The sequence below is a fragment of the Mustela erminea genome, chromosome 9 (assembly GCF_009829155.1).
Source record: "Mustela erminea isolate mMusErm1 chromosome 9, mMusErm1.Pri, whole genome shotgun sequence".
Classification (NCBI taxonomy): Eukaryota; Metazoa; Chordata; class Mammalia; order Carnivora; family Mustelidae; genus Mustela; species Mustela erminea.
The window spans coordinates 108995838-109005147 of record NC_045622.1 but is presented as its reverse complement, the minus strand read 5'-3'; the positions used below and the strand labels follow the sequence as shown (position 1 = coordinate 109005147).

The 9310-nt window shown below is 62.8% G+C and overlaps 2 protein-coding genes across 3 annotated transcripts; one reads left to right on the top strand and one right to left on the bottom strand.

The window, feature by feature from the left end:
- Positions 1 to 140: 140 nt before the first annotated feature.
- PPP1CA (protein phosphatase 1 catalytic subunit alpha) lies at positions 141 to 3166 on the top strand. The gene is made up of 7 exons (XM_032357639.1): positions 141 to 302; positions 820 to 951; positions 1127 to 1357; positions 1916 to 2020; positions 2426 to 2649; positions 2732 to 2866; positions 2941 to 3166. The coding sequence occupies exons 1-7, from the start codon at positions 248 to 250 to the stop codon at positions 3049 to 3051; spliced, it is 993 nt and encodes a 330-aa protein (XP_032213530.1). The 5' UTR covers positions 141 to 247; the 3' UTR covers positions 3052 to 3166.
- A 12-nt stretch (positions 3167 to 3178) lies between these two features.
- On the bottom strand, positions 3179 to 9070 carry RAD9A (RAD9 checkpoint clamp component A). 2 transcript variants are annotated; one of them, XM_032357637.1, is made up of 11 exons: positions 8799 to 9070; positions 8636 to 8706; positions 8052 to 8180; positions 7492 to 7606; positions 7298 to 7397; positions 5776 to 5885; positions 5573 to 5682; positions 5429 to 5493; positions 5200 to 5337; positions 4223 to 4430; positions 3179 to 4139 (listed from the first exon to the last, which is right to left on the bottom strand). In XM_032357637.1, the coding sequence occupies exons 1-11, from the start codon at positions 8830 to 8832 to the stop codon at positions 4044 to 4046; spliced, it is 1176 nt and encodes a 391-aa protein (XP_032213528.1). In that variant the 5' UTR covers positions 8833 to 9070; the 3' UTR covers positions 3179 to 4043. The 2 variants fall into 2 exon arrangements, with proteins under 2 accessions (XP_032213528.1, XP_032213529.1); XM_032357638.1 differs by having other exon boundaries at positions 4223 to 4427.
- Positions 9071 to 9310: the final 240 nt, after the last annotated feature.

Genomic DNA, 9310 nt, shown 5'->3' with positions numbered 1-9310 from the left:
CCCGCCCCTTCCCCTGTGCCCCGCCCCCCAGACCTCCGCGGCCGCTGCGCCCAGCATCCAGAGGGGGCGCTAGAGCGCGGGGGCAGCGAGCGGGGCGGGGCGGCAGGCCTAGGAGGCGGGGCGGCAGGCCGGGGCGGGCCGGGGCGGGCCGGGGCGGGCGGAAGGAGCGCCAGGCCGGAAGGAGGCAGCGGGAGGGCGGGCGGCAGGATTGGGCCCGGAGCTGCGGGGCCGGAGCGGCGGCGCCGCCATGTCCGACAGCGAGAAGCTCAACCTGGACTCTATCATCGGGCGCCTGCTGGAAGGTTGGCCGGGGCGGGGGACGTCGGTGCCCGCCGCGCCCTGGCCCCCTGCCGGGCCCGGAAGTGGTGCGCGGGCGGGCCTGCCCCTCCCAGGGCCAGCTTAGACTGGGCGGGGACGGGCCTCGAGGACCCGCGTCCACAGCCGGCCCCCCTCAAGGCGCGGGGCGCTTGGGACGTTCCGGGGACGCTCTGGCACGGGGAGCACCCCCTCTCCTGGGCCGGGGGCGCACAGGTTGGCCTGTGCTCCTGGGGGTGGAGGAGAAACATAAGAAATCTAGCTCCACCCCTCCCAGGGATCGTGCGCTGTGGGTTGGGCTGTTGGGTGGCAGGCCCCCTCCCCGACGCACAGCAGACCCCTCGAGGGGTCCCATCCTGGGAGGCTCAGCAGCAACAGCTGCCCCTGGGCAAGGAGGGGCCCAGGAGACCCAGGTGCCCTCAGATGTGCCAACAGGGCCACTTGTGTCGCCCACCTTCCTCCTGCCTGAGGGACCAGAGTCTTGATGCCCTGTTCCGCCCCCAGTGCAGGGCTCGCGGCCTGGAAAGAATGTACAGCTCACAGAGAACGAGATCCGTGGTCTGTGTCTCAAATCACGGGAGATCTTCTTGAGCCAGCCCATCCTTCTGGAGCTGGAGGCACCCCTCAAGATCTGCGGTGAGCCCTCCCCCCCACCCCCTCCCGCGTCTTAGCCCCTTTTGCTTTCTGAAAGTGGCGTTCCCCATCCCTTGCCCCCCAAGTCCTTGCAGTGCTCCTCCCTGGCGCCCAAACTTGGCCCTGGTTTCAAGTGTGGCCCCTGCCCCTAGCGCTGAACCAGTCCCCTGGGTCACAGGTGACATCCATGGCCAGTACTACGACCTCCTGCGGCTATTTGAGTACGGTGGCTTCCCTCCAGAGAGCAACTACCTCTTCCTGGGGGACTACGTCGACCGGGGCAAGCAGTCTTTGGAGACCATCTGCTTGCTGCTGGCCTATAAGATCAAGTACCCCGAGAACTTCTTCCTGCTCCGTGGGAACCACGAGTGTGCCAGCATCAACCGCATCTACGGCTTCTATGATGAGTGTGAGTAGGCTTCCCAAGTTCTTAAGTGACTCAGCTATCCAGTGAGACCCTCACATTGGGTTGGCAGTAAAGGTACCGGTGTCTACAGATACCTGCAGACTGAGATCTATGCAGGGGACTCCCCTGCCCTCCTGGCCTGGGGTCTGGCGCTCAGGAGGGGTCGGTCTGGTGAATGGCTGCTGACGAAGACTGCCCAGTGTCCTCGTGACACTCCCCTCCAGCACATCCCTTAAGCACTTGGGATGCCTCTCTGGACTGGATTCTGCCAACCCGAAGCTGAGATAAACCAGACCTCGTCTTGGCCTGGCCTGCTCCCTGGGTGGGGGTGGGTTGTTCTAGATTGGAACTCAGGTTCCTGTGGACTCAGCTGCTTTAGAATTCTAGGAAGGCTGGTAGGCAGCGGGGACGGGGGACGGGGGAGGGGGGCGTCTCTTCTTGTCTGCCACTGCCTGCTCCCAGCTGTGTCTGGACTGCCCGCCGAGTGCCCTGGAGGGCCCAGAGACCCAGGCTGGGTGTGCGGCAGACAGGCCTCCTGAGGCCTCTCGTTGCTCCCGACAGGCAAGAGACGCTACAACATTAAACTGTGGAAAACCTTTACCGACTGCTTCAACTGCCTGCCCATTGCTGCCATCGTGGACGAGAAGATCTTCTGCTGCCACGGAGGTGAGGGTGGCTCTGGGCGCATGTCTGGGAAGGAAGAGCCCCTGGGCCACATCCCCGGGGGCCCTGGGAGGAGGCTGGGGGCTGGGGGGCTGTATTCCTGGCTCTCCCAGGGCTCCGGCTTTGTTGGTCACTTCTTCCAGGAAGCCCCCGCCACCCCTCCCCAGTACTCTGTTCCACTCTCCCCCCGCTTTGGCCTTGGCGTTGTGCGTGGACTGTCTCCTTTGTTCAGAGAGCTCTGTGGTCCTTGAGGCCGAAGGGGATGACTTCTGCCTGCCTGGACTCCTGGGACTTTAGGAGAGCGCCAGGGGGTGGCAGGTGGAGGGGAGACTGACCAGCAGAAGCTTTGAGGGGCAGGGGGTCTTTGAGGCTTGAGGAAGTGACCTGTCCCCTCCCGTGCTCCCCCAGGCCTGTCCCCAGACTTGCAGTCCATGGAACAGATTCGGCGTATCATGCGGCCCACAGACGTGCCTGACCAGGGCCTGCTGTGTGACCTGCTGTGGTCTGATCCTGACAAGGACGTGCAGGGCTGGGGCGAGAATGACCGTGGTGTCTCCTTCACGTTTGGGGCGGAAGTGGTGGCCAAGTTCCTGCACAAGCACGACTTGGATCTCATCTGCCGGGCACACCAGGTGGGCCGGCAGCTCTGGGGCGGGTGGGCGCGGTGGCAGGTAGCCAGCACCTGCTGAGCCGACTGCCCCCATCCTCATCCAGGTGGTGGAAGACGGCTATGAGTTCTTTGCCAAGCGGCAGCTGGTGACACTCTTCTCGGCTCCCAACTACTGTGGCGAGTTTGACAACGCAGGCGCCATGATGAGTGTGGACGAGACGCTCATGTGCTCTTTCCAGGTGGGGATGGGAAAGGTAGTGGCCTCGGACTCCGTGGCTCAGCCCGTGAGCCTGACCAGCTCTGTCTCTTTCAGATCCTCAAGCCCGCGGACAAGAACAAGGGGAAATACGGGCAGTTCAGTGGCTTGAACCCTGGAGGCCGGCCCATCACCCCGCCCCGCAACTCCGCCAAAGCCAAGAAATAGCCTCTGCGTGCCCGCACTCTGCCCCAGGTGGTGGATTGTACAGAAATTATGTGGCCGTGGGGGGTGGTTCATGCCGGCCCCCCAGGCCCACCTGTCATGGGGAACACGGAGCCTTGGTGTATTTTTCTTTTTTTTAATGAATCAATAGCAGCGTCCAATCCCCAGGGCTCCTTCCGCCTGCACCTGCAGTGGTCGCACGCAGGATCCTGGGGCCGAGGCTGCAGCTCAGGGCAAAGCAGGGCCAGATGTGGGTTTCCAGCCTTGCTTGGCCTCAGGGCCAGCAGACAGATCCTAGGGTGACCCATCTGGTCTCTTGAATAAAGGTCAAAGCTGGATTCTCGCCATGGCCTCTGTCTCCCTTGTCCCAAGGACTGGGCTGGCAGCCCTTCTATCCAGGGCCACTTGGGAGGACAGAATTGCTGGGCATGAGGCCCCAGCCAGGGTAATCCCAGCCACAGGCTCAGGTCCACAGGGACTTAGAATCCCAAGCCAGGGCCAGATGGCACAGAGAAAGGAACAAAAAGTTAGCTGGCCACAAGAGATCCCAAAGGTGTGCCCGGGATTTGGGGGAGGGACAGGTCATGATTAGCAAAGAAGGTAGACTGGCAGGGGTAATAGCCCCTCTGTGATTTTTGTCTTAGGGAGGTACACTTAGGGAAGGCAGGTGTCCAGCCCTAGCCACATGGTTGGAGTCTGGCCTAAAACAGAGGGCCTGGGTAATAGGTGAGGGGCATTCCATCAGGTGGCAGCTCGGTGCCAAGCCTAGGAACAGACATGATTGGTTGGAAGTTGATGAGAAGACGGGGCCCGGGCTAGTCCAGATAGCCAGGAGGCACCTGGAGTGGCAGCAGGACCGGCGCTCAGCTCAGCCCAGCCCACCTTGACCACCCAGCCGGGTGGAGAGCAGCCCTATGTCCGGGCTGCTGCCGGGGGAAGCGGGCGGCTATGGCTTCATCTGGTCCAGAGCCTCTGGACACAGGCTTGTCCTCATTTCAGCCTTCACCCTCACTGTCTTCAGCCAGCACAGGGCTGGGGCCCGGAGGGGAGTGTGCAGGGGCGAGGATGGAGCCAAAGAACAGCGAGCGGAACTGGAAAGGGAACAGAGGAAGCCGAGTGAGTTCTGGAGGCTCCCTCCGTGCCTCCCAACCCCCGCTCCCTCTCCAACCCCTACCTTCTTGGGTGGGGGAGTCCCAGGCTCTGTACTGGGCTCGGCATCATTGTCCTCAGAGTAGGGGCCAGGGCTACAGGGGGGCCGGAGGCCGGGGGAAAGGGGAATGGAGGGTCCTGCCCGGGAGCCCTCACTGTCCACAGTCGTTTCCATGGCGATCATGTAAGAGTCGATGTCGTCATTGGCAAAGTCATCCAGGTGGGGCGTGCTGCTGGCAGGGAGAGGGTGTCAGCGAGCCACACAGAAGAGGGCACAGAGGCAGGACCCCACTTCAGAGGCCTGAGAGAGCAGTAGAAGCCTCATGACCACGGCTGCTCTCTGGGCTTCATGACTTTCTCATTGGTTTGGGGGAAAGACGCTGAGGTTAAGTGGTGGCTTCCTACAAGGCATGGGACCTGGAATCCGTTTGATCGGAGTTCAGATAGGGGCCTGAGGGAAGCATCCTGGGAGCCGGTTTAGCTCAGCTGGGGTAGAGAAGCATCGAGTCCTCTGAGCTAGGCCACCGGGGGCCAAAGCCTCTGCCCTCCCCAGAGACAGAGCTGGAAAGCACCGGGGCCCAGGGACGTGCTGGGCGGGGGGCCAGACCAAACTTCCTCTGCTTCGGCTACACTGGGCCCGCCGTCCTCCCCAGCCCACCTGCCCTTCCAGCCACCTGCTCTCCCCAGCCCCAGCCAGCCCCCTGCCTCCCAGCAGCCTGTTCCCTCCTTGGCCCGGGAAGAGGCTCAGAAGGGAGGACTCAGCCAGAGAAGGAAGCCAGCCCGACCTTGGGGACACTTCCCTGGGTGGGAGGAGGGCTCTCTGAGCACAGCTGACCAGGAAGGCTGAGCCGGAGAGGCTGGGCTTGACAGGAAGTGTGCGTGCTGGGGGAGGTGCACAAGCTGCAGGCAGGAGGCTCCGGCCGGGGGGCCAGGGGGCCGGGGGGGCCGGGGTGTGGAGGGATGGGGGTGGGGAGGAGCGGGCTGGCAGGTGGGCAGCCTCACCTGTGAGCCTGGAGGGGAGGCACCAGCCTGTGGGGCTCTGGGGAGCACAGGGCTGGGGAGTGCAGGTCTGACTCTGACATCGTGGCCAGGACAAAGTGTCCGTCCAGCAGGGAGTCCTTGACGGCAAAGATGGCTGGCCTAGGCAGACGGCAGGTCCCGGGCAAGGTCAGGGCCCTTGGGCTCCCGGCTTCCCAGAGCCTCCCCTCCCTGACCTGAGGCCGGGAATTACCTGCCTGGTGCATCGAAGTGAATGCTAAGGGACAAGTTTGCGGACTCCGCGAAGCTCAGGAGGCCCTGGGAGGGGGAAGCAGAGCCGTGAGGCCCCAGGCAGGGCAGGGAGGACTGTGGCGGGAGTGGCTGGGGGGAACCTCACCCGGAATTCCTTGAGGCAGAAAGTGATGGCCGCCCCTTCCTGGGCCTGCAGCTGCTGGAAATCCTCCTTCCCGATGCTCATCTCGGTCACCATGGCTCGGACGGAGCTGTCTGCCAAGGGAGGAACGGGAGAGCCGGGGCTTCCAGACCCTCCCCTCTCCCACCCCAGCTCTAAGCCCGTCTAAGGCCACGTCTGGCTCTCACCTGCCTCCTCCTCCTGGTAGCTGCGCAGGATGACCCTGTGGCCACAGCCAATGCCCAGTGTCACTTCTGCCAGCGCGGGGGGGAAGGGCAGAACAGCCTCCCCCAGGACCCTGTGCAGGGAGTACAGCATCACTCCCAAGGCTCAGCCCCACGTCGTGGCTTCGCTCTTACAAGAGCTGAGGCAGGGCCGCGACCCGTGTACCATGTCGGAGGGGATCCACCATGTGCCGGCCCTAGCACGCCCGGGGAAGGGCAAGGTGAGCAGGACATGGCTCCCACCCCATCCAAAGCTTTCTTTGGGGGCTGCTGGGGGCTGCTCAGGGAAAGAAGTCCCCTGCAAGGGATGGGGCAGACAACAGCAGAGCCCAGAGGAGGCAACAGAAAGGATGGGCTGTTCGCACTGGGCCAAACCAGGCCGGCAGCACCTGCCCTCGCAGGGGTGGGAAAGCCCACCCGGGCCATCCCTATAAATGCGACCACAGAAAAGATCTTCAATTTTTGCCTTTACGGGATACATGTTGACAAATATGTACATATGAAATAACATCTGAAATTTGTCTCACAACCGTTGGGACAGGGGCAGGCACCCACTTTCACACAAATTTGAAATTGTCCATGAGAAAAAAAACAATTGTTCGTTTAAAAAAAAAAAGTAGCATCAAAATCCAGACCACCGGAGATAACGTCCCTCTTTCTCTACCCGAAGGAGTGCTGAACAGCATTATCTCAACAGAACTCAGAAATAACAGACCGGCAGGACCCAAAGGGAACTTCAAATTACCACACCCCATGGCTACAAAAAGAAATGAACGTGACTTTGGGCTACTCAAATGCAAGCAGCACACAGCGTAGGGTCGGAGGAGAGCCAGCCCTCTCCACACTGGCCTTCTGCAGGGACCTCTGCCTCCACCGAGTCCCCATCTCCAGGGCCGGCACACCGCCTCCCCACTCTGATTTTCCCAGAGCACCCCTGCCCCCAAAGCACTTTATTCCGGCAGCTCTCCTGGACCATGACCTCCCTGTCCAGCCTCCTTCCTCAGCCTGTGGACTCCTCAAAGCTACAGTCCAGGCAGACAGGAAAAGAGGCTACCCTTGAGTGAAGAACAGGGCCAGAAAGATGACCCCATCATAGAAGAATTTTGAGCCCCTGAGTCACAAAGCTAGAGATGGACATCCAAGGCTCTTGAAGCCATGGAGAGAGGACTTAAGGGGAAGCCAAAGACATGCTTTGTTTAAAAAAGGAGTGAGAAGCGGTCTAAGTGGCCAGAAAGCCAAGCTGGACCTTTGGGGTGGAGAACACAGGTTCCTGAAGACCGAGGAGCAAGGAGCGGTGCCCTCCTCCATTCCAGCCTCTGCCCTTAAACAGCGAGACCGACATGTGAGAGCAGGCTGGTCTGGATAAACTCTCAGGTTCAGAGAGAGGCAGAGAAGATGAAGAAGGTGTCTTCTTAAATTGACCCTGGAAGCTCCAAAGGAAAAAAAAAGACCCACGGCTCGGTTTATAGCTGGGGGACACACTCACCGTGCTGGGGCACGGAGCACATGTGAGCACAAGGCTGGGTCGAAGATGGCCTGCAGGGACTCGCAGTCCTGGAAGGACAGGTTGTGAGTCTTCCTCACCCCTGGATGGGCAGACAGGGTCTCAGTGGGTCTTGCTGACCTGCCCTCCACCCCTCCAACCGCAGGGACCCCAGGGCCGGCCGGCCGCCCACTCACCGTATCGACAGTGCAGCTGGACCACCAGGCGGCTGCTCCTGCCATTCAGCGAGATGCAGCATTTCTCCACACTCTTCTCCACCATGGCCAGTGAGCGGAAGGCGGCCAGGAATGACTGAGTGGGGAATACATCAGCCCGATGCTGTGTCTCCACCAACCAGCTCTCACATCCCACGCAGGCCCTGACCATCCCAGGCTCGGCACTGTCGTACCGGGAAGGGAGCGCCCACAACACGCACGTTTACACCTCCCAGGCTCCTCCTCATGTTGTTACACACCTGTCTGGCGTGCCTTGAAAGATCTGCTTACTTTTCAAGGACCAAAGTGAATGTCACCACTGCCCAGGTCCCTGGCAGAATGGATCACCCTCACCGTATCTCCCATCACCCTCTGTGGTGTCTTTCCTATGCTCCTCACCGCATTTTACACCTGCTTGCTCCTGCATACATCCCTCTCCCCAGTTAGCACCTTCGGAATGCCCCCCGGGGGCAGACATATTGGGGTAGGGGGGACGTGAGCAGAGGGGACACAAAACACCGTTGGTGAGGGAAAGGCCTCACCTTCATCAAAATCTTACAGCGCGGGGCTTCCTGACCAGGGGCGGCCGGCTGGTACTGCTGGAAGAAGAGGGGGGCAAAGAGGAAGCAGGCATAGGCAGAGCGGGAGGAGTTCACGGTCCGGAGAGAGAGCTGGGCCAGGAAAAGCAGGGGGAGGGACCCGATCAGGGGGCAGAGTCAGGCCCTGCCCTCTGGCCGGCTTTTGCTCACATATTCGTCCTAACGCCCTCCTCCTCCACCATCACCTGTTGGAATCCTCCCTCTCCTTCCGGTCAGCAGGTGCCTTCTCCATGAAGCCTTCCCTCCCCGAGTCCCCGGCAGCGACTGCTCCCACAGCAAGGGCCCTCTACAACCGTCCGCGCACTCCACCTTCCCCGCCCCCCGCGAGTTGCCCCCACCCGCCACCAGGCACTTCAGGGAGGGCAGTGGCTCTCGATTCACACACCGGCCTGGGGAGAGGGCAGGGCCCGGACTGACGCCCCGACCACGGGCGGCGGGGAAAACTCGGCAGACAGCAATGCCCGAGGGCATCTGGCCTGACGCGGGGAGAAACTGGCTCCCGCCTATAATCCCACCCACCCCCTTACCCCGTCTTCCAGGGGCTCCAGGTAGAGCTCCTCCCCGATGCGGGACAGGGAATGGACGGCCTTGCCGAGCACTGCGGGGAGGAGAAAGGAAACGGGGGTTAGGCTGGCGTCTCCGGCCGTCCCACGTGCCCCCGCCCCCCAAACCCGGTCGCCCCCAACTCACCCTTCACGTTGCCGCCCGTGACCAGACACTTCATGCTGCTGCCGGCGCCGAGGCCGAGCCTGGCCTCCCACGGAGCTGAGACCGGCGTCTGGCCCGCGGCGGGCCCCACCCCACCTGCCCGCAGCTCGGCTCGGGGTCTCACCCGCCGCCGCGGGGGCCGGGGGTTCCCGCGCGCCGCCCCCGGAAGCCCCGCCCCCGCGTTCTCATTGGCCCCGGCGCGGGCGCCTCCGTCACGTGAGAAAAACGCTCGCCGGCTCCGCCGTCACGTGACGGAGTCCACGGTGGCGCGGGCCGGGGGTGGGGGGCGGCCGCGGTGACGCGAGCGGGGAACGCCCGCCCCGGCCTTTTCGCGCCCTTGGGGAGCCGGCCGGGCTCTGCGGGACCTCGGAGCCTGCGCCGCCGAGCACGAGAAGCACGGATGGGGCCGCAGGGCACGAGGTACCCGGTGCGAGGCGGCGAGCACCCGGCTCGGAGCGCTGAGATGTGCGGGCGAGCCCTCCTGCGTAGCTTAG